This window comes from Canis lupus, chromosome 32, assembly GCF_048164855.1.
Source record: "Canis lupus baileyi chromosome 32, mCanLup2.hap1, whole genome shotgun sequence".
Taxonomy (NCBI): domain Eukaryota; kingdom Metazoa; phylum Chordata; class Mammalia; order Carnivora; family Canidae; genus Canis; species Canis lupus.
In genome coordinates this window covers 33,148,641-33,171,556 of record NC_132869.1, presented here as the reverse complement: position 1 = coordinate 33,171,556, position 22,916 = coordinate 33,148,641, and the positions used below count along the sequence as shown (strand labels likewise).

The window sequence follows — 22,916 nt, the reverse complement described above, 5'->3', positions numbered from 1 at the left end:
TACATTTTTTAAGTTTACTTATTTATCTTCTAGTAATCCCTGTATCCAGTGTGGGGCTCGAGCTCATGACCTTGAGATCAAGAGTTGCATGCTCCAACTGGCTGAGCCAGCCAGGTGCCCCTTTAACCTCTCAGAGTCTTTAAAATGGGAAAACTACTTCTTACCAACAAACAATGCTATAAGGATTACCTGTGATAGTCTGGGTAAAGAACTTAGCCCAGTGCAGGGCACCTAGAAGGTGTTCCTTAAATAGTAACATTATTATTCTGAGAAATGTGCAGTTCTAAGCTCCTCTAGTTATGGTGATTCCAGAAAGGCCCCTGGTGAGCCCAGACTCCCAGAAAGAGGCTGTGGGGTATGGCAAGAAGGAGAAAGTTCAAGTCTAGTCTGCTGCCTCCACCTCAATGAGTCACCTATTTCTTAGGCCCTCAGGTACTCACTTCTAAAGTCCAATTCATTCTTAACCCATCTGAGGGAAAGTAATTTAATCAGTTACTCTGGAACCCACTTTCAATAGCAAGATCCATGGTTGTGTGAATCTGGGATCAAGGTCTGGGCATAGATCTGTGGAACCAGGTTGGAGGGGGGGTTGAAGGGGGTTGGCAGGAGAACCATGGGCTGGGGTACAGTTTGTGGCGGGGTGGGGGTGGCTCAGTGTATTTATGGGACCCCAGAGTGTTTTGGGGTAGGGCAGTGGGCTGTGGAGGGAAGTGGTTCCTAGTGCAGTGGCTGGTAACCCCAGAGGCCTATGTCACCTGCAGGTTGTACACTGAGGCCTAGTACATGGAGCCCAAGCTTTTCTCTTCTTGAAAGGCAGCTCAGCTGAGCTAGCCCTGAGGAAGTCTCCCCACTGTCTCTCTCGCACACACACATCTATCTACCCAGTGGAGCAGGAGGCAGGTGTTGCAGTGGAAATATCGCTGGTGTGATGAGTGGCTGGCACTGCTGAGGCCCGCTGCCCTGCCAGGCAGCTCACCCGTACGTATGCCAGAGTCAGGTGCAGGTGGGTGAAGGTCAGGCAATACCCCACACTGACACTCCTGAGCAGCTGTGAGGTGTGATGGAAGGGCCCTTGCCAGGACACCAGGGGTCCCATGTGGCTCTGGGCAAGTCACTCGCCCTCTCTAGAGTTTGCTTTTCTCATTGTAAAACTGGGTGTTTGGATGTTTGGACTCCGGTTCTTTTCTGCTCTCAGGTGTGAAGGCCTGCTTGCCATCCAGCTGGTCCTCGGGACGTGCTTGCCTTTGCTGGGCCTTTCCCCAGTCTCTCCTCGCCCCTGTTTGTCCCTTAGCCGGTCCCTCCCCGAAGACCACTTAAGGGACAGTAACTTCTCCTGCCCCTTCCTAAGGCGGGGAGTGTTTGCGGTCTGCGGCATTCAGGATCAGCCTCGTCTCAGCGACGGCCGCTTACATTGTTAAGTAACTGTTTTGTGGCTGGCTATTCCATCTGTCTCCTCAACTAGATTTTAAGCTCCTAAAGGGCTTCTCTTTTGTATTTCTCACATCCTTTGCCTGTGGAACTTGGTAAAAACTAAATGAACATGTGGCCCTCCGGGTGCAGAACTGGGTCTCTCTTGTTTCTCTTGCTGCACTTCTCTGCTCTCGGTGTGTGTGTGTGTGTGTGTGTGTGTGTGTGTGTGTTTCTCCTGGCTTTGTAATTGATAGCATAGCTCAAAGGAACAGAAGCTTGGGAGCAAGGCGGATTGGCAGGGGAATATAACACACTCAGGGCACGATCATGGGGTGGCGGCTGCTGCGTGTTTATCTCCAGAGAACTAAGACTCTTCCTCGCCAGATGGGGTGTGAAGCAGAGACCAAACTGCTTGGTACCCTTCATGCTGGGGTCTCTGGGTCTCCTGCCTCGGACTTTATTCCCTGGCTGGCTGAGGCCCCGTCCCTAACTGCACTGGCCCCAGCCGAGGGGGGAGGGCCCCACTCACTCCCACCCGCAGGACTTGAATGTGGAAGTCGAATGCTTCTGGTTCCCACACCTTGGCTCCGCTGTCGCAGGCAGCCAGCTGGCCCCTTGAACACAATGTGCAAATCTCCTCTGTTCCTGTTCCCGGCATTGTCCGTGGCCGGGCGCCTTGGCTGGGAATGTGGGCCCGTGAATAGGAGAGGCATTTGCAGCCTGCAAATGAAACAGGCCCCCAGCCCCCCTTAACCCCCTGTCCCCTCCCCACCCCCAGGGAGAAAGGACTTTTTCACTCCTGGCTTTCTTGTATTGCCTTTCCCTCTCCTCTCCAGAGTCCCTGCTGGCGAGTGTGTGTGTGTGTGTGTGTGTGTGTGTGTGTGTGTAAGAGAGAGAGAGACTTTTCACAGCAGCTCGAAGGCTGTTCTACACAGCCTTCAAAAAAGTAGAATGGAACAGAAGGGCACCCAGGATGGAAAACCAAACAGCTCACTGCTGTCTTTGTTTAAACTGGACCAAGTGATTCCAAAAATGTATGTCTTGTACAAATAACCTACGGCACCCTAGATCCTGTGGCCATAGCCTTGTTGCAACAAGGAATGTAGAGGCCGGTAGTGTATGTGTGTTGCCCCGTAGACCTGTGTGGCTAGCATACAGGTGTGTGCCTGAAGGATGTGCATGGGGCCCAGGATGGGGCTCCATCTCTTCTCCAAGGGCTTCCCTTGGGCACTGTGGCCAGACTGGAAGGCTGGAGTGGACAGAACAGGTGCAGGGCAAGAGGCAGTGGTGGATGATTTTTAGGTCCTGCAAGGACTGATACTTAATACTTGCCCAGCCAGCTGAAGTGAGAGAAGAGGGAGCCAAGCCCTAGGTCATTGGTGGGGGGTGGGGGCTTACCTCTTGGGCATGTGGTCATGGCCTTGGCACCTCAGGAGTCTATACCATGTTCTTATTTATTTATTAAGTGGTGGTCAGCAATCTGACTGCAATCCAAGCCCGCTGGCCCGTGCCGCTCCATACCCCCCACAAAGGACCACTCTGATTTCTGAGCTTGCTCTCACTTCCCCCAAATTTGTTCACCGTGCTCCAAAAAATGCTAACTATTTGTGACTGCCCTCAAGTATAAGGGAAGAAGAGACGACAGACTGGAGTGGTCCCTCCTTCTCAAGGAGGGGTGCCTGGACACGTGCTCTTGGGACCAGTAAAAGTGGAAAGGCAGGAGTTGAGCAAATGCCTGAAGAGAGGCAAGCAGGAGGACCTCCTGGCCAGACCTCAGACCCTGGGGAGATGGAGGGAGGGGGTGTATGGGGTTGCTACCAGCCAGCCACTTGATTCAGGCACAGGCAGGAAACCATGATGCACAAGGCTCACATCCCAGCTTCTCCCACCCACTTTTCTCTACCTCATCTCTGGATCTTGGTTCCTTTGACACTGTCCAACAAACTGGCCTCCACCTCTGCCTTCTTGTGAGGCCACACTTTAGGGTCTTTGTCTTTATGGCCCTCAGCCCTTGTTTCTCCTGCCCTGCCCGGGCCTTTCTCCAGCTCCTCTCTCTGTTGTTCTGTCCTTCCTCCTAACTGTTTCTCCAATTGTGGCAACTCCTATGTCCACCATCCTCTGCTGTGCTGGAAGAGAGATCCCTCTGTTTGAGGAGCAAAAGTAGGTGAGCTCAGGCATGGGCACAGAGCAAAGAGATGAGGAGAGGGGAGAGACTGAGAGAAAGATGACCTCCCCATGGGAGTGGTCCATGGCCTCCCCAGCAACCTGGAGCCCCCTGGGGGGAGACCTTTCATGGGAGGAATCTGAGAACACTGGCCCCTGCTTGGGGCCTGTCTCTGAGCCCGGACACTGACCATGGTGGGTGGTGGGGGCAGCCCCAGGCCGCTCTCTGGAATGCTGGTGTTGGGTTGCAGTACAGATGCGAGCAGTGATAATGGGCAGGAACTGGACTTTCTGGTCTGGCTGCTGCCCCAAGGCCATTGGAATGTGAGGGGGGACCAGCAAGAGGCTCCAGGGCCTTAGGGTGGGCAGACGGAGACCAGACCACCTAAATGGAGAGGAGGGGCAGACCACCGTGAGAGAGAACCAAATCCTAGCCTTTTCACTGAATGAAAAGCAAAAGACCCTCATATCCCAGCCTGGCTAAGACCTTGGAGGGCTTCCCAGCCTCCAGCAGGACCACAGGCAACCAGAGCAGTGGGATAGTCTTTGGAGCTTCTCATCTGGTCCAAGCTTCTCATTTTGCGGACTTGAAAACTGAGTCCCTGAGTAGGTAACCTGCCCGAGGGCTTCCCAGCCTCCAGCAGGACCACAGGCAACCAGAGCAGTGGGATAGTCTTTGGAGCTTCTCATCTGGTCCAAGCTTCTCATTTTGCGGACTTGACAACTGAGTCCCTGAGTAGGTAACCTGCCCAAGGACATGGCTAGTTCTTCAGCCTTAGCAGGTAAGAGAGCCTCTTGGGTGTGTCACACCTCTCACCTGCCCTGGTGCCTCTCTGGCTGGGGAAGGGAGGGATCTTTTTATGTTCCCCACACCAAGGGGAAGCTGGTACACATGGACATAAATTTCTGCTTCTCTTAGCTGCCCCAGGCTTTCTCTGTGGTTGTAGTTGTGGATGTGAGTGTTAGCCAGCATACCTTGAGTGTGGGCTCCTGACATCCAAGGAGTTTCCAAAGCTCATTGGATGCTGAGCCTGGTGATTTGAGGGCCACCTACATGCTGGCACTTGAAGTGAACTAACTAGTCGAAGTCTTCCTAGTAATATGGGGCTGCACTGTCCTAAGCCCTTTATGTGTTAATTTACTTAATTCCCACAACATTTCCATTAATAAGTATCACTAGTTCTATTTTACAGATGAGTAAACAGAAGTCCAGAATGGTTAATTAACTTGCCCAAGGGCACACAGTGTAAGTAGAGAAGGTGGGTTTATACCCAGGTCTTCCTGACCCATACATAGTTCAATGGCCTGAGGATCCTTAGAAGGGGTTAGAGTCCCTTGGGAACATAACCAGAATTAATGCCTCAGAAATAGAGATGGGTACCTGAGCACATACAGGGTGGAGATGAGGAGTGTCTGGAGCAGAGCCTTGAACCCTGGCCAAAGTGGGAGCCACTTCCAGCTGGGCCAGGTTGGGCTCCATGCCCCCGGCCCCCAGCTGCTGCTGGAGGCCCACGATGTGGAGGGCCATTTAGGCTGGGAGGTTCTGCAGAGAGATTTGTCCTACCCTGAGTGCAGGGTACAGGTTCCTGGCAGGAAAGGAAGTTGGATGGGTGCTGCGGCTGCTGCTGCTGCTGGTGGAGGTAGGTGGGAGTTGTTTCTTCCTAAGGAGGAAAGACAAGTTCCCCTCCCCCGTGGGGCCCCCTCGGCTCCCTTTCTCTTTCTTGTTTCCGCATAATGACGCTGATTGCTCCACATCTGTCATAATTACTCTTTGTTTGAAAATTCAGAACAAATCACAGGAGAGGAACTGGTGTGGCTAGAGAAGGATCCTTCTCCCCAGGGGTCCTGTGGGTGGGGGGAGGAGGAGGAGGAGAAGAGAAGAGGCATAATCAGCCTACAGGAGCCAGGCTGCTGATTGTCCTTGTGCTGTCCCCTTGCCTGGGCAAGGTGGCCTAAGGCCTCATGGGGTTGCGTGCCTCTCCCCGTGCAACCCAAGGCTGCAGTCCCTGCCTGCTGTGGTGGCTAGAAGAATCTGCTCCCACCCCAACCTGGAGGAGGGGTCTACGTTTGGGCCTCTGTCCTCCTGGCCCCACTGAACAATGAGTTGGATGGCAGGCTTCATGAGGCAGGCTTCTTGGTAACCAGAGCAGCACAGCAGGGAGGGGCATGCTGTGTGTGCTAGAAGGGTGCAGGGGGCCTTACTGGCAAGGGGAGTGGATCCAGTGCCTTGGATCAGGGCGGGCATTGGGTCTGGGGTGACAGCCAGAAACAGGGACTAATATTTCTGGGAAGCACAGAACAGATCCTCTTGGGATCCAGCAGCAGCCCTGGGTGCTCAGTGCTTCCTATTAGTCAGTCCCCAGCAACCTGACTTCTGCTGAAAGTCATGCTCCTGCCCCCATGCCCAGCCTGAAGGCTCTTGGTTTAAGGAAGCTCATAACTCCTGGGGCATGTGCTCTTGCCCTGGTCATCCTCACCTGCCTGCCATGGCCATGTTTCCATGTCCCCCCTCCCAACCTAGCCCCTTCTCACCTGGGATTGTGTCTGCAAAGCCTCTGCACAATTTTGTGGGCAGAAATCAAGGACAAGCTGGAATTTATCCCCCCTCTACTTGCTCTTGCCATGGGGTGGTGGTGGGACTACAGACACCCTCAAGGAGCAAGAGCGAGTGAGCAATGAAGGTAGACTTACACTGAGGATTGGCTCTGGGTTCAACCTTGCTTTCTCCCTTAAAGCTGCTGGGCCTCAGTTTGTCTTTGTGGGAAATGTGAGGGAGCACTGACTGCCCTGGCTGGTCTTTGGAGGAGAGAGAATGAGTAGGACCCAGACATTTGTAGGGTTTAAGGTCCTAGCCACCCCCCAACCCCTAGCCACCAATGGAGGCCCCCTTTACTGGGGCTTTAGTGTCAGCAGGGCAGGAAGCTGGAGGGAGGGGGAGACCTGAAGACAGGGCCCCACACGAGGTGCCTGGTTTGGACTGCCTTGGAGTAGACACCTGCAGCCCCACCACTACTAGATGAGGGCCATGAAAGGTGCGTGGATTGACACAGATGCCATCATGCTTACTTCTGTGCCTTCCCCGGATCCCACCTCTAGCTTTTACAATGTAAAAGCTCAACTCACTCTTGTGTGACTTTGGATTCAGCAGTTCGCCTTGGCCTCAGTTTCCTCATAGGTGGAAGGTAGTGTGAAAAGCACCAGATTTTTAACAAAGATTTTGTTTATTCATGAGAGACACACACAGAGAGGCAGAGAGACACAGGAAGAGGGAGAAGCAGGCTCCCTGTGGGGAGCTCAACGGGGAGCTTGATCCCAGGACCCCGGGATCACAACCTGAGCCCCCCGGGCAACGAAAAGCACCAGATTTAAAAATTCCTCAAGTCCATGTCACTTCTAAGGTTCAAGACATTGACTGGATTTTGTCTTGCACAGCGTCCCTCCTCCCAACCCTTCCCCTCCGAGCCTCTCTCCAGGCCCTCTCCAGCTCTCCAGCATCTCTCTTTTCTCTTCTTTCTCTCTCTGGCTCTCCTGGCGCGCTGGGCTTGGCCTCCTCCTTTTTTTTAAATGTCAGGATCAAAGTTTGGCTAGAAAAGCTGGTCGTGGTCATCCTCACCGTTTTTTGCACCCCACCCCCCAGGCCCCAAGTCCCGGGCCTGTGTGGGGGGGGGTCCCGTGGCATTCCCAAGAACCCCCGCCACCAGCTCCCCCAGAAACCCGGCTCCCGAGCGCGGTGTCAGGAGGGACGAGCCCCCCCCTCCCCCAGGCCCCGAGCGAGGCGCTGGCGGGCTGCAGAATCAATGTGCATTCAATTAACCCCGCGCCGCGCAGTCGCTGGCTGCCGAGGCCGGTGCTGGATGCTTGGTGCCCGGTGCTGCTGTGGGACTGAGCGAGGACCCGTGTGCAAGTGTGTGAGTGTACGTAGTCTGTGAGTGCGCGGGGGTTCCTGGACTCCGACCAGCCTCGGCGGCACTACCCGCCCCGGGTTGCGCTGGCCAGGGTGGGAAGGGACCAACCCTGAGCCTGAAGCTGCTCTGGGGAACTAAGATGGAGCAGGAGAGCAGAGGGCTGGAGGTCCCCTCTCCTCCTCCTCCGCATTAGTTTGGGGTGCAGGCCAGGGATTTCTGATGCAGGGCTTAGAGCTAGGCCATAGTCTGTGGGCAAATCTTTAAACAGGCTAGCTCTAGGAGGAAAGGAAGCAGAGAGGGTCCCAGAGAGGGTGCCTTAAGGGGAGGGCAGACTTGAACACCACCGGGATGAGTGCTTGGCACCCTGACTGTGTTGGGGGTGTTCTCACCCCAGGGCAGACAGGAATGGAGAGTGGGGGAGCGATCAAGGTGTTGCTCATTCACCCTGACCCCACTTTCCCCTGTTCCTCAGCTTCCTACCCATGTTTCTCATATCACTGATGCTGAAACAGCCCCAGAGGAGAGGGCCTTGCCCGCCCCCCCCCCTCCCCCGCCACCCAGTCCTGGGTGTCCAGAGCTGGGACAGAAGGGGTCTGATGTTCTTTCCAACATGCTGATTGGCAATATGGGATTCGGGCTCTAACTCAGAGCCACGATCTTAGGGAATTGAAATCCAGTCTTTGGCTGGTGACAAACAATTCTTGGACCTTTTTCTGCCATCTTCATATCCGGTATGTTGTTTCCTCACCGCCCTTTTGGTTATTGTTTTGTCCCTCACATCCTGGCTTATCTGGAACGTCCCCCTCTTTCTGCAATAATTCCTTTCAGCCTAATTTTTGAGGTCTCTTAAAATGGTATTTCAAACCTCAAGCCCCTTAGAGAAGCCCTAATTTAGTCTCCCTGGCAGATTGGATTAGAATATTCTTGATTCCATTATGTCAGATCACCAGTAATATCAGAGAATGAGCCTCACGATTGAGCCTATTTGGTATTCCTGCCCTCTTGTGTTTCTGGTTTTGCTTCTCAAATCAGTCATTTTCCCATCAAACTGTGACAAAAATCAAGATCATTGCAGGCAAGCTGGTAAGTGTAACGTTGATGGGATCAAGGCTTTCCTGAAATGAAACGATGTAGTTTTTATTACGTCAATTAAAGAAGCATTCATGGGGCTGTATGCCCAGCTTTGTTTTGGGGGCGAATTCAGAGGCAAGACCCTTTCTGGGACAATGAGTATATAGCTTGTCCCTCCCACTGGTCTGCAAACTCTTTGAGGGGAGGGACCAGCTCCTCTGTACATCCTCAGTGCTGGGCACAGTGCTTGGCCTGGAGTTGGTGCCCGATGAGGATGAAAGAATGGGGAGCCGATCCTGCCTGCTGGGGGTCACTTTCCCTCTGGGGCTCAACAGCCTGGATTGGAGAAAGGCAGATATATTTATGTCGGAGATTCATCCTCAAGGGCCTACAGGTGTGGTTTTATCTATGCCATCCTCAGATAGCTTCCAGTTCCTACTGTCAGGAGCAGACAGTGGGCATTTCTGCATCTAACTGTATCCTGTGTCTCCCATCCCAGCCTCTTCTGGTCTTAAAAAGCACCCCTCTCTCCCTATTGTGTTCCTTTCCTTGAAAGATCCTGTTTCCAAGGTCCCACCACTAGCCACCTCAGGGAAGGGAGGGATTTGGCTGAGCCACCAGTGATACTCCTTAGTATTGGAAGGGGCTTGGCCTGGCAAATTCAGACCCTGGTCTTGCCATCACAGGAGAGGTGGCTACCAGTACTATCATCGCAGGGTGGGACACCCTCCCAGGCAAGCTGGAGAAAGTCCCAGAATGCCACACCAGTGGCCTTACCTCCAAAAGAGCTAACAGGCTAGGCCAGTTTCCATGCATCCCTTTGCCTTCCAGGTTCCTGTGATCCCCTTTGGAAGAACATTCCCTGCACGTACATGCCAACATTCCTGTTATCTAAAAAATCATAACCATGATAACAAAGCCTCCCGTGAATATTCACATGTTGCTGTGGGAATGGATAAGGAGGAAAAAAGCACACTATCATTATTATACTCATTATCTTTCTATCAGAATTCTCACCCATGGAGCACTTTTTAAATTTGCTTATGGTGTTCAGTTTGGGGAAAGGAGAGAGATGAAGAGAAATAGGCTTCTTTTAAAAGCACTTTTTTAGTTAAAAGTATGAAGTCTCTAGTTTGGGCCTGGAGGATCCTCTTGGTTTTTGAATAGTGGTGGATCATTTTCCAAAGTATAATTTATCTGGGGATTAGACATTCAGGTACTCAGACTGAAATCCGGGCAAATGATAAAGGCACACATATAGTAATAATTATATTTGTAGTTTCTGTTTGGTCATTTTAGTCTTTTAAAATGAAGCTAGTGGCCTACATAGCATTAGAATGATCTTTGATGTGCTACTACCTACTTTTTTTTCTTTCTTTCAAGTTTTTAATTCCACTTAATTAACTGCTACTATCTTTTGTTCCTTGGATAAATCCTTTTTTTCTCTAGATCAGGGGACTTTAAGCATCACTTTTTTTTTTTTTTTTTTTTTAAGATTTTAGTTATTTATTCATGAGAGAGAGAGAGGAGCAGGCTCCATGCAGGGAGCCTGATATGGGACTTGATCCCGGGACTCCAGGATCACGCCACTCCCTAGGCGGAAGGCAGGTGCTAAACCGGTGAGCCACCCAGGGATCCCCTTAAGCATCATTCTTGAGAGTCCCTGGGTCCTTAGAGTCCCTTTCAAGTAGAGGGGGCACAGGGGCTGGAGATGGGGAAAGAGGGAAGCCAAATTTGTGGGGCTTCAGGTCTCCCACATTTACCCCATCCACAGCAGCTCTGCTTTATCTTTGTGTTTTGTTGTTCTCTAAACCAATTAACTAGGCAGATTGGCCTAAGCAGGGAGTAGTTCAACAGCAGCAGGTGCTTTGATGCGCCTAGCAAGCTTGAGGTTCTAGAGCCTTGGGGTGTGTGTGTGTGTGTGTGTGTGTGTGTGTGTATAACCCTAAGATAAAGATTTAGGAGAATTATAAAGAAAAACATTATGACCACATCTGAAGGTAAGACCAGGGTTTAGATTAAAGCTTGTTTCAGGATTGAGTCAGAAAAACAATGAGTTATACCTAGAATTTCCTCTCAGAAAAAGCATGCTTTTTCTGTATCACTGTTAATAGCTACTGCTGGTTACCCTTAAATATGGTTGGTTCGTCAGACAAGGCACAATTGTGGCTCAACAAGTGTTTTCCATTTTTTAATTTTATTCTCAAATAAGTAGATGAATGGGTAGGTAGATGGCTGGTCCTGTTTAAGAGTCTGGCTATGGGCTGCCTATAATGGGTTTATAATCTAGTTGTGGTCACTCAGACATTAGAAAAGACTGTAGCCTTGGGGCACTGGAATGGCTCAGTTGGTTAAGCATCTGCTTTGGGCTCAGGTCTTGATCCTAGGACGCTGGGTCCTGGGTCCTCTCCCTCTGCCTGATGCTCCTCCTGTTTGTGCACACATGCTCTCTCTCCCAGGGAGGGAGGGAGGGAGGGAGGGAGGAAGGAAGGAAGGAAGGAAGGAAGGAAGCAAGCCTCAGAAAGAGCTCTACAATAGGCAGTCAGTGATGCTAAGTAAGGGCTACTGATTCAGCCCAACAGCCTACTGTTGATCAGAGCAACAGACCAGACCCTTTTATCATTTGATCAGCCTGATAGGGCATTGGAACATACGTATAACATTCTTCCTTTAGGCAGAAAGGGTCAATCGGAAGGGATTAGGAAGTGTGTGCTTCCAGGGAAAGGATATGTAGAATGGAGGGATATTAAAGCAGCTCAATTCTCAAATCAACAAATCTCAAAGAGCATCTGTCCTGTACCTACCTGCCTCTGAGCTAAGGGCTCAGGGATAGAAAGGTAAGACACGCTTCCTGATATTGAAGGATGTACTCTCCTGCTCCCTCCCCTCTAAAAAGCAAACAAACCAAAAACCCCAACAAAACAACAACAAAAACACCCCACCTTATTTGGTGGTGATAGCAAAGAGCAGGCAGCCTGATAGAGCCCACAGACTGTTGAATGCATAAATAGCGTGCTCATCAGCTTGTCCATCTGCACAGTGATTTCCTTTAGTTGTGCTTCCTTAGCTGAGCGCTCCTGCATCCTTCTGCGTAAAAGGTGGGGGGAGACCGCCTGGGGCAAGTCGGATTTCTGCTGCGGAGCAGGTTCCCCGCTCGGCCCGGCGCTCTCCTCGGATGGGGACGGTGGCCTCGCTGCTCGGGGCGCCCCTCTGACAGCCGCAGCCCCGGCCCCGCATCTCCCTCTGCGTCCCCGAGGAGGAGCCGCGCAGCTCGCCCGCCTTCCCCTTCTTCCCGGAGTCCTGCCTCGGGCCTGCCGTCCCCGCGGCCCCCCAACTTCCCGGGCCCGGGGTGCTGGCACGCGGCTGGGCGCCCGGGGCCCAAGCTGCGGCTCCCCGCCAGGGGTCTCACGTGTCCCTCTCGGCGTCTAACGGGGGGGAGCCCCGTGCGCGCCCCGAAGACCCCGCGGGGGGAGAAGGCAGGCGGGGAGGGGCGCGGGGAGGGCGCGCGCGGCTTCCTCAGTTTCCCCGGGCCGCGGCGGCCGGGCCCCGCGGGGCTGGGGGCGGGGCGGGGCGGGGGAGCGGCGGGAAATGGTGCCTCGCTCGCCCCAGCGACATCAAACCCTCGTTTGGCGTGTGAGGACAATGGCTGTCTTATTTTCTCCATTCGCCGCGCACAATGCCGGATTCTCTCATTCACCCGCGGCGGTGCGAGCGAGGTAATTAGCCCGCGCCATTCAGCGCGGACACTGGCGCTATGCGGGGGGGCCGGGGCGCCCGCCCCGCGGGGATTAGCGGCGGCCCGGGGTGTGCAGCTGCGGCCACTTCAAAGGGGCCCGGCCGCCCGGCCGGCGGTGGGAACCGGCGCGGCCTCCCTCGGAGCCGCCCGGCCCGGACCCCGCGCCCCGGACCCCGCGCCCCGCGGCCGCCGTCGCTCCCCGTCACGCCGCCGCTTTCCTCACGGCCTCGAGGGCTTCTTTCTTTCTAGTCCCGGGAGTCAGAGGGCGGGGGGGGGGGGGGGCGAGGGGGATGGGAGCTTGACACCAAGCGCTGACCTCCGCGGAGGGAGCAGATGGTCCCACTTACCCGCCGCCGCGAGAGCGCCTCTCGGGGCCCCAGGCTCGCGGCGCTGACCCCGGCCCCGGCCCCGAGGACCGAGCCTCGAGGCTGCGCGGTGCCGCCGCCCGGACCGGCGGGGCGGGGGGCGGGGGGGTGCGGGCGGGGCTGAGACTCTGCCCCCGTGGGACGCCGCAGCCTTACGCGGATCACATTCTCGAGAACCTGCCAGACCAAGGGTTCCCGATCCTGGCTGTGCATTTGAGACGCCCTGCTGAGCTTTAATGGAGATCCAGATTCCTGAGCACGCCGCCGGGACCGAGGGCTGTGAATCTCTGCCAGGGGAGTCCAGAGATCTGCGTTGTTGCCCAGCATCCTAAATTATTCTGCTCCGCAGCCAAGTGTGAGAACGGTGACCCAGTCTAACTGCTTCATTTTCATCGCACAAGTTAGGTAGAAGAGTAACTTGCCCAAGAACAGACACTGAATTACGGTGGGGTAGGGGCTTGCGTGGAAGATGGAAGAAAGGATGACGGGCAAGGATTTCCCCCCACCCCAACCCATTTGATCCTTAAAGTCAGCATTCAGGCAACAGTGCCTGAGGAATTCTTATTTACCTAGTATTTGTTCCAGGTGCTCCAGGTAGAAAGGCAAAGTAGGCTGTTCCCTGCCAGTAAGGGACTCCTAGGCTACTAGGTAGATTGACGTGTGAACAATAGACTGTAATACAGATAAGGATAAGGAGAGAGGCACAATTCATCCTGCCTCCTTTGGGAGACGGGGAGGATGGATGTGCAACTAGAGAAAGGAGCAGAATGTTCCAGGAAAGGCAAACTTGTCTCACATGGTCAGAGTGCAAACCACATGAAAGCAGAATTAGCTGGGTTTTGAGGCTAGAAAGATAGAACAGGATTTGATAATGAAGACCTCAAATGGCATCCCAAGGCATTTGTGCCTTGATTCAAGGCAATGGAGAACCACCAAAGGTGTTTAATGATCATATTGGGTGGTTGGGAAGATAATTATGGCTCTGGGATGGGGGAAGAAAAGGGAGGGAGGACTGCAGGTGCGAAGGCTGGAGAGGGGAGGCTCTTACAGGAACAGCTGAAAGTGCTAAGAGCCTAAGCAAAGGCAGTGGAATGCAAAAGAGACAATACACCAGGATTTAGTGACCAGTTAGTTGTGGGAGATAGGGAGAAGGATGGGGCAGTGAGCCCTTGGTTTGTTTATAGCTTGGGCAGCTGGTGCATGATGCACCCTATTAATAAGAGAGGGAAAAGTTAGGAGTGGGTGTGGTGACTCCTTTGAATTTATGGGAAAGCTTTTCAAACCCCTAAGAAAGATGATTCCTAGGGCTTTGGGAGACCTCTGACAACTAGAGGGCAGTAGTGGGGTTCCACAAAGAAGTATATTTCCAAGAATCGGCCCCATAGCAACCAAGAAACTCTGTGATCCTCCTATGGAATGTACTCCACAACTCTTCCCAGACAGTTAAGGCTTCTTCAGGAATATTGTTGGGGTGGGGGGTCTACAGGCCTTAATCTGTTGTGGTTTGGTGTTGAGCCATCAGAGATTCTGTAGAGCCATGAAACATAAAAAAAAAAAAAGCAGCAGATCAAGGTTTGAGAATAGGAGAGGGTCCTTTCATGGATGCAGAGGAGACCACTTTACCCAGTTATCCTAGAATCTTAATGTTGATAAGGGCCTTAGGGATTATTTTGTCTATCCTGCCCCACTCCCACTTTACAAATGTGAAGAACTAAGATCGCAATTGAAAGGCCACATAGAGGCCTGACAGAGGCAGGCATGAGCCCAGGTCACCTGTCCCATTACCTGACCCCTGCCATATGAGTCTCCACAAATCCTAATATGTGACTCTGGAAATTAGGGAGAAGTATCTGTTTTTGTTGAGTTGTCCTCATGGTCATGTGAAAGCAATTTACTTAATAGCTCCAGCCTGGGCCACCTAACCAGACGCCCTTCCGGGAGGTGAGAGAGATCCGGTGTCTTGACCAGAACGACGGGAAGTTAAGGATGTTGTGGGCCTGGGCAGGTTTACACAAGGAAGATTGGTGACCCTGACATGGGCAGAGACGTGCAGTCTGTGGCGAGGGGCTCTGCTGGGCCTGGACATTCTCAAGTCTAAGAGAGGGATTCCCCAGTCAGCCCCCAGCCCCTGACCCCGTGCCCCTGGCTGACGCACTTAGAAGCAAATGGCCTCAAAGGCTGAAGCTGGGTGAGCCTTTACAACCTGTCCAGCTCAACTCCCTCATTTTACGGAGGAGGAAGCAGAGTCCCAGAGAGGGGCTCTGGTTTTATCAAGATCATCCATCCAGTTATGAAAAGGACTGAGTCCAGCTCACAACTCTTCCTCCCTTTTACATTTCCTCCTCCCTGCCATCCACCCCACAGAAGCCACTGATATTTCACGGTGCTTTGCCCTCCTGCCCCAAGCCGGGAAAATAAGTTCCTTCTCTATTGTATAAGGCGCAATGGACAATGCAGGCCCCACCCTCTCCGGGCCCTGCAGGTCGGGGTCCTGGATTGCTGATTTGGAAATGCTGCGAGGAAGAGCTCTCCTGGGACGAGCATCTGGGTTGTTGATATACCCGTGTTCATAGAACTTAGGAAATATGTGGGCTCAGGGATCATTAGTGAGTGGATAACATCACCTTATCATGGTGCTTACCTGCATGAGTTATACTTGGTTAAACCTGCCCCCAAGCCCTTGGAGGAGTTCCCTCCAGAGATACCTGCCCTGCTCTGCCATGGGTGTCTCGGAACTTGAGTAGGCATGATGCTCATCAGAGTCTAGGATGTTGCATTTTTCTGTGTCTGCAGGAACCCCTGTCCTGTCTGAGAAGCATTTGAAGAGGTGTGCCCACACCCCATCCCAGCCTAGTCGTGATGCAGGGAGAGAGCGCCTGGTGTGGGGTTAGACCACTCGAAGTTCAAATGCCTGCTGTAACATCAGTAACTGGCTATGTCACATAACCTCCCTGAGCCCAGAAGGGTAGCAGTCCCCACTTCTCAGGCTTATGTGATGTCACATGTAGCCTTTGACCATCAGTGGCTTCTGCAGGGCTGTTTTTCAGGGCCATGTTATTGTGATAGTATCTGGGATCCTGGCCCTGTACTCTCACCCTTCTAATACTTAGGAACTGGGATAGGGACAGCTAAGGACAGGCTCTGTGGGATGGAAGGCGTTTGCTCCTGGGGTCCCAGAATGTCTTCTCTAACATGTTAGCAGTCAGTAAGTATCTGTCAAACGAATACTTAGAGTTGATTCAGTGGGTCTGCTGTGTACACACGACAGATGACTGTATTTCCCAAACCCCAAACCAGGACACATCCTCTGACTCGTTGCCTGACCTATGAGATGAAAACTGGGCAAAATATTTGAAATGGGGACTGCTTTTGAAAACCTAGCAGTGGGGCAGGTAGGGTGGTCACAGGAGGTAGGTGACACGTCTCACCCTTTCCCCGTCCCTGAATGTGCCACCAGTGTGAGCAGTAGGCAGCCCCACCCAGAGGTCCATCCACCAGGTTGTATAAAGCAGGTGTGTGCCTGTCCCTCCGCATACTCTCCGCCAGCGAAGGCTGGAGGGTGCAGAGAGGAGGAGCTCACGGCTGGAGCTGGAGGAAGAACCGGATCCCTGCATTATGGGCAGAGTCATAAAAGTAGGGCTTTGAGAGGTTTTATTCTTCTTGGGTTGTAAAAGCTCGGCCCAGAGGTGCAGAGAAGCTCCAGATTGCCTCCCCTGCAGCTGTGCCTTACAGTCCATTGGACTCAAAGATCAGGCCATAAAGGGTCGATGCTCCCCAGTCCTACAGAGGCCAACAGCTGGATGCAGGGGCTTTCCCAAGCTGAGGCTGGCCTCCCACTGCTCCCCAGCGCTCCCCATCCAGGCCCCCATTTGTCAGAGGTGGCTGCCAGGAAGGAGGGGAGAGATGTGGATTTATGGCTGCTGACTTGAAAGACAAAGTTCCCTTTTGTGTTAGAATTGGGGCTGGGGCGGGGGGTGGTGAGCTGGTGTTGGAGTTGCACAGGCTGGGGTTCGGGGCTGAGGCAGGGGGTAAGGGGCTTGAGGAGGCAAGGAGGCAGACAAAGGGATCCAGAGGCTTCTTGGAGCAGGGTCACCAACCAAAGGCCTAGAGGAATCAATCACCACTGGCGAAGCTGAGCACGCCCTCTGAGATGCTGCAGTCCTCTGGGGCTGTTTGTAAGCAGACAATGTGCACCCATACCATCCAACACGAAGCGCCCTCAGTTCCAAAAACATACTCTTTGGATTCAGAACCTTAATTGGACTCTCAGATTTCCCTTTGGAGGCTCAGAGAAGTAAATGCAGGTCTTCTAAGCTTATACTTTCCCCCACCCCAAATGGCAAGGGCTAATCAATGTGGGGACTGAGACAGTAGGACAACAGGGATAGATTTCTGGGGAAGGTAAGCCTGGGCCAGATAACCCCGAGGACAACACCAACATCCCGCTGGGGATTGTGGCCAATCCTAAGGACTCAAGGTCCTCTGCTACCACCTCCCTCCTTCCCATGGAAGGTTAGAGATAGGACATTCATAAGTGCTTTGAGGAGTTTGAAGAGCGTTTGAGGTGGGACTTGGCTGGCCTCCTTGCCCTCCAAGGGTCACTCTGCCTGCTGGGTCTGGGTGGAGACCAGAGTAGCCCTCGGGTGCCTGAGTTCAGCAGGTGCTTTAACTACACCTCAGAGAGCCACATCCATCCCCCGGAATGAGCCTGGCCAATAAAGGCATGAGTTTATGGGCTTCATAAACATTTTACTAGAAAAATCAAGGCCTCAATTACCCAATGGCCTCTTCCAGCTGACAGCTTGCCTACTGGGGCCTCTGTGAAGCCCCAGGCAAGAGTGAGCTAGAATGAAGGTAAGCTTGGTTTACACCTGGCTGCCCCGTCCCCTGGCACTGATGCCCCCTCACCATTCAGGCCTTACAAATTCTGTCTTTATTCATTTCTCCAGAGGACTTGAGGTCCTACCACTGGCTGTCTGAGCCCTAGCCTCTCCGAGGGAAGATGGCTTCCCCCTTGGAGAAGATAGCTGCTTCTCCCTCTCTCCACAAGCCCACTGTGCTCTTCCGTAACTTCACAGTTCCCTTTAACTCCAAATTCTACTAGTTTCCCTCAGCAGTTGCTAGCAAGGATTTATTACGTGCTAAGCACTTTACGAGTATATCTCATTGGATCCCCTGGTACAGCAGCATAGCAACGTGGGCTATTATCCTCCCTGGTTTATAAGTGAGAAAGTAGAGGTTCCGAGAGATTAAGTAACTTGCCCAAGATCACACAGCTTAGAGCAGTGAGAGAGTTTTGAACATTTAGTTCTATATGACTCCAGAATCCATGCCATTTACTGTCCCACTACGTCAAAAAGCTCTTAGCAACTATCTCCCCATTAAGAGCTAAAATCTTGCTGTGTGAGGCCTTCTGTGTCACGCAGTGTGCTAGCCCTAGGGTATGATCAAATAAGGGCCCTGTCATTGGTCTGAGTCTGCATGGCCAAGAGGGGAGGGAGCCAGCAGGAGCACTGTGAGGCTGGTGCTGAAGGTGGTGAGGAAGGGAGGCTCTCAGCTGGGGGTCTGAGGCCTTCTAGTGGATTTAGACCAGCACTGTCCCATAGAATTTTCTATGATGCAAATATTCTATTGGTTCTGTCCCATAACGTAGCCAGTAGTCACTTGTGGCTGTTGAGCACTTGGAAGGTGGCTAGTAAGTCATAGGAACTGAATTTTTCAATTTGATATAATTTTATTTATTTATTCATGAGAGACACACAGAGGCAGAGACGCAGGCAGAGGGAGAAGCAGGCTCCCCATAGGGATGCAGGACTCGATCCCAGGACCCCAGGATCATGACCTGAGCTGAAGGCAGATGCTCAACCACTGAGCCACCCACGTGCCCATCAACTTGATATAATTTTAACTTAAATGGCCATATGGGGCTAGTGGCTACCAAACTGGGACAGCACAGGGATATTCACTACAGTGACGGCTGAAATCTGCTCAAGATCCCCTGGTGATAAAAGGACCAGACCATCCCCAAGGGGCTCTGGCCATTTCTAGATGCCACACTTTAAGGGGGCCTTGCCCACCTAGAACTTGGCTAGATGAGAGTTTCCCGGCTCAAGGCATCTGAACATCCTTTCACATCACAAATGGCTGAAGGAGTGAAGAGTGTTTCACCTCAGAAGATGTTTCTCAGGGAACAACCCAGACCTCAAGTATTTGAAGGGTTGCCTGTGAAGAACAAAACTGTCTTCTAGAGCAACACTATCCATGGAAATATAATGTGAGCCACATAGGTAATTTTAAATTTTCTAGGGGTCGGTCACATTTATTAGAAAAAAAAAAAAAAAGGAAAGAAACAGGCAAAGTTAATTTTAATAATTTTGTTTTACTTAACATATCTAAACTACTATTCCAACATATAATCATTATTTTTATTTTTTAATTTTTTATCATTTATTTATTTGTATTTTTTTAAGTAATCTCTACACCCAAGAGACTGGTGGGGCTTGAACTCACCACCTCAAGATCAAGAGTCACGTGCTCTATGGAGTGAACTGGCCAGGTTCTCCAATATAATCATTATTTTAAAATTATTAATAAGGATTTTGGATTTTTGTGAACCAAGTCTTTAAAATATTATTTGAACTTGTAATCAGTATTTGAAATTATTAATTACTACTATCAATTACAATTTTTCCAATTTTTTAATTGTGGCAAAATACACATAAAATTTACTGGGTTTTGTTTTTCTATTTTAATTTTAATTATTTTTTTAAAGATTTTATTTATTTTTTCATGAGAGACACAGAGAGAGAGGCAGAGACACAGGCAGAGGGAGAAGGAGGCTCCATGCAGGGAGCCCAATGCAGGACTTGATCCCAGGTCTCCAGGATCCAGCCCTGGACTGAAGGCAGCGCTAAACCGCTGAGCCACCAGGGCTGCCCTTAATTTTTATTTTAGAGAGAGAGCACACTTGTGGGGAGGGAGGGGCGGAGGCAAGAAGGGGCAAAGGGAGTAGAAGAATATCAAGCACACTCCTCTCTGGGCTCAGTTTCATGACTCTGAGATCACGACCTGAGCCAAAATCAAGAATCAGATGTCTAAGTAACTGAGCCACCCAAGCATCCCTAAAATTTAATATCTTAACCATTTTTTTAAAGATTTTATTTATTCATGAGAGACACAGAAACAGAGACATAGGCAGAGAGAGAAGCAAGCTCCCTGCGGGGAGCCCAATGAGGGACTTGATCTCAGGACCCCGGGATCATGACCTGAGCCAAAGGCAGATGTTCAACCACTGAGCCACCCAGGCACCCCTTTACCACTTTTTAAAGTATACAGTTCAGTGGTGTATTGATATTATTGTGTGAACCATCACTACCATCCATCTTCCAAAAGTGAAACAACTCCCATTTCCCTGTTCCCCAGCCCTTGGCAACAACCACTTCATTTTCTGTCTCTATGAGTGTGGCCACTCTAAGTACCTCATCCACATGGAACCATCCAGTGCTTGTCTTTTTGTGTCTGTCTGGCTTATTTCACTTGGCATAATGTCCTCAAAGTTTATCCATGTGGTAGCACATGTCAGAAAAGCCTTCCTTTTCAAGGCAGAATAATATTCCATTTTATGTATGTACCACATTGTGTTTATCCACTGATGGACACTCCAGCTGCTTCCACCTTTTAGCTATTAGGAATAATGCTGCCATGCACACAGGGATACAAATATCTCTTCAAGATCCTGCTTTTAATTCTCAGGTCTGTACCCAGAAGTGAAATTGCTGGATCATATGCTAATTCTATTATTTATTTTTTGAAGAACTGCCATACTGTACATACTACACCGTTTTACTTTCCCACCAACAGTACACAAGGGTTCCAACTTCTTCATATGCTTGCCGACACTTGTTATCTTGTTATTTTTTTGTTTTCTATTTTTGCTTTGACAGTAGCTATGCTAATGGGTGTGAGGTAGTATCTCACTTTGGTTTTGATTTGCTTTTCCCTAATGCAAGTGCCTTTTTAGTTTACACTCAATCTTTGAACTCCAGGGTGTATTTTACACTCACACCCCATCTCCGTTTGGACTCGCCACAGTTCAAGTGCTTAATAGCTGGCTACTATATTGGAGTCTGTGATTCTAGAGGAGATGGGGCATTGGGTAGAAGCAGTGGGGCTTCAGGCATGTCTGTAGTGTAAGGAAAAACATTACAGTCACCTGAGCTAGGCATCCAGGGTGATCTGGATCCTTGGCGGGAATGGATACAAGGAGGGGATTGCCTTGGTGGCCTTCAGAAGCGGCTGTTGTTTGTGGTTGTTCCTTTTGAATGGCTGGGGCAGGGGAGGGGAGGAGGTGGTGTCTCACACCCCTAGTGCCACCCGCTCTGTAAAGGCTGTGTTTTGAATTCTCCATCCCAACATGCCCGCTGATCTTTTTGTCATCATATATATCGGATAGGAATGTGGCCATAGTCAAAGAGTGGGAGGCTGGGCTTGGGGGTTGCTGCCTCGACCCTTCCCTGCCCCCCAGCGTCCCCCTGGAGCCTGTCTAATCAGATCCAGGCCTGACCCCGCCAGAGGTCCTGGACCAGGAGGAAAGTCCTCCCTCCCCTCCCCAAGCTGGTCTAGATCTGGCTCTCAGGAGACCCCCTCCCCTTGGGTGATTTATAGGGGGTGTCCAGGAGCTGTTTCCTGCCTCTTCCCGCTCCCTTCCACCCCCGAGGATTGTTGGGCTCGCTCTGCTCATCTTGCCTCACCCCCAGCTGTACCCGCAGTGGGGGCAGAGAGGGACTGGGAGAAGACAAAGGTGCTTTCTCCACAATGGGCTCCAAGCAGGCCTTTGTCCGCCTGTCGCTCTGTCTGGCCCTCACACTGGAAGGGCCTCCAAGCCACTGCCCATTACCCAGCCTGAAGTGAGGGACCCGAAGCAGTCCCTGCCTAAGGTACAAGTTACAGGACCCCCTTCATGGGTGGTGGGTCCCGCCATGGACACGATACTACCAACACTGGCCACAAACTGTCTCCAGCTGCACCAGTAACCTGTACACGCCATTACCCATCACACCGTGGCCTCCAGGATGACTTGTTCAGGGCTCAGCATGCCTCCAAGCTGCCATCCTCAGGCATGTGTGCCCATGGTTGCCCAGAAATCCTGTCCCCAGAGAGACATGATGAAGGACGTCTTCCCTCCGACTCTGTGGCCTGCTAGCACAAGCCAGGGCAAAAACCAACTTGTGAACCAAATCTGCGCCACCTCAAGAGGTGGGAGGAAGCGTAAGTGGCCCCTAGAAACTTTCTCCCACTCCCTAAAGAAAAAAAAAATGTTGCCTGTGAATGAGGAGTGGCTGCAAGATTGTGGATGCAGACAAGGGCCTGTTCATGGAAGCAGTGGGAGTCCTGGCTGGAAGGGCCCTGAGGAGCACCAGTTCCCCTTTCTTTATAGACGAGTAGACTGGTGTCTGACACTGTGTACCCAGGGTCTCATGGCAACCCCCTTGGACATCTCAGGAAGATATAGGGCTGACCAAAGGGCTGGGTAGGGGTGTGAGGAAGGTGATGCAAGAAGGAGCCTCAGGTAGAGAGGACCACCCCTCCTACTGCACCTACCTCCCCCAGAGTACACCTGTGCACCCAGCTGGATTCCAAGGGGTGGGAGCCCCTCCAAGGCTTCTTATCTTCCCTCAACCTGTAACATGGTGCCAACTCCCAACCAGTGAGAAGAGATTGGTCTGACCTGCAGTCCACTCTGGGGTTACCTGCCCTTGGAGAGTGACAAAGTGACAAAGTTGCCAGAGAGCTAAGGGACCCCTACAGAGGGCCTGGGCCTCAGTGGCCCCTTCATAAGATGAAGGGGTTGGCTTTCAGATGAGTGGTTTTCAAGTTCTTTTTAATTATTTATTTATTTTTTAAAGGTTTTAAATTTGGGGCAGCCCAGGTGGCTCAGCGGTTTAGCACCACCTTCAGCCCAGGGCGTGATCCTGGAGTCCCGGGATCGAGCCCCACGTCGGGCTCCCTGCATGGAGCCTGCTTCTCCCTCTGCCTGTGTCTCTGCCTCTCTCTGTCTCTGTGTGTCTGTCATGGATAAATAAATTTTAAAAAGATAGATTTTTTAAAAAAGATAGACACAAAGAGAGAGAGAGGCAGAGACACAGGCAGAGGGAGAAGCAGGCTCCATGCAGGGAGCCCGACGTGGGGCTCGATCCCGGGACTCCAGGATCACGCCCTGGGCTGAAGGTGGTGCTAAACCGCTGAGCCACCTGGGCTACCCTCAAG

At 51.9% G+C, this 22,916-nt stretch overlaps 1 protein-coding gene and 1 long non-coding RNA gene across 3 annotated transcripts in view; one reads left to right on the top strand and one right to left on the bottom strand.

Annotated features, from left to right (window-relative positions):
* The window catches only part of IGDCC3 (immunoglobulin superfamily DCC subclass member 3), a 41,343-nt gene that overhangs the window by 7,357 nt on the left and 11,070 nt on the right, over positions 1 to 22,916 (top strand). The window contains exon 1 of one of the 2 annotated variants that reach the window (XM_072809174.1): positions 12,168 to 12,265. The exons of the other annotated variant lie outside the window; for it this stretch is intronic. Coding sequence (XP_072665275.1) covers positions 12,226 to 12,265 — 40 coding nt within the window. The 5' untranslated portion in view covers positions 12,168 to 12,225. Of the gene's footprint in view, positions 1 to 12,167; positions 12,266 to 22,916 lie in introns of those variants that run through there. 2 annotated transcript variants of the gene reach the window in all.
* LOC140623124 (uncharacterized) lies at positions 6,799 to 12,696 on the bottom strand. The gene is made up of 4 exons (XR_012022793.1): positions 12,633 to 12,696; positions 11,492 to 11,636; positions 9,327 to 9,440; positions 6,799 to 8,885 (listed from the first exon to the last, which is right to left on the bottom strand). It is a non-coding gene; the product is annotated as an uncharacterized lncRNA (long non-coding RNA).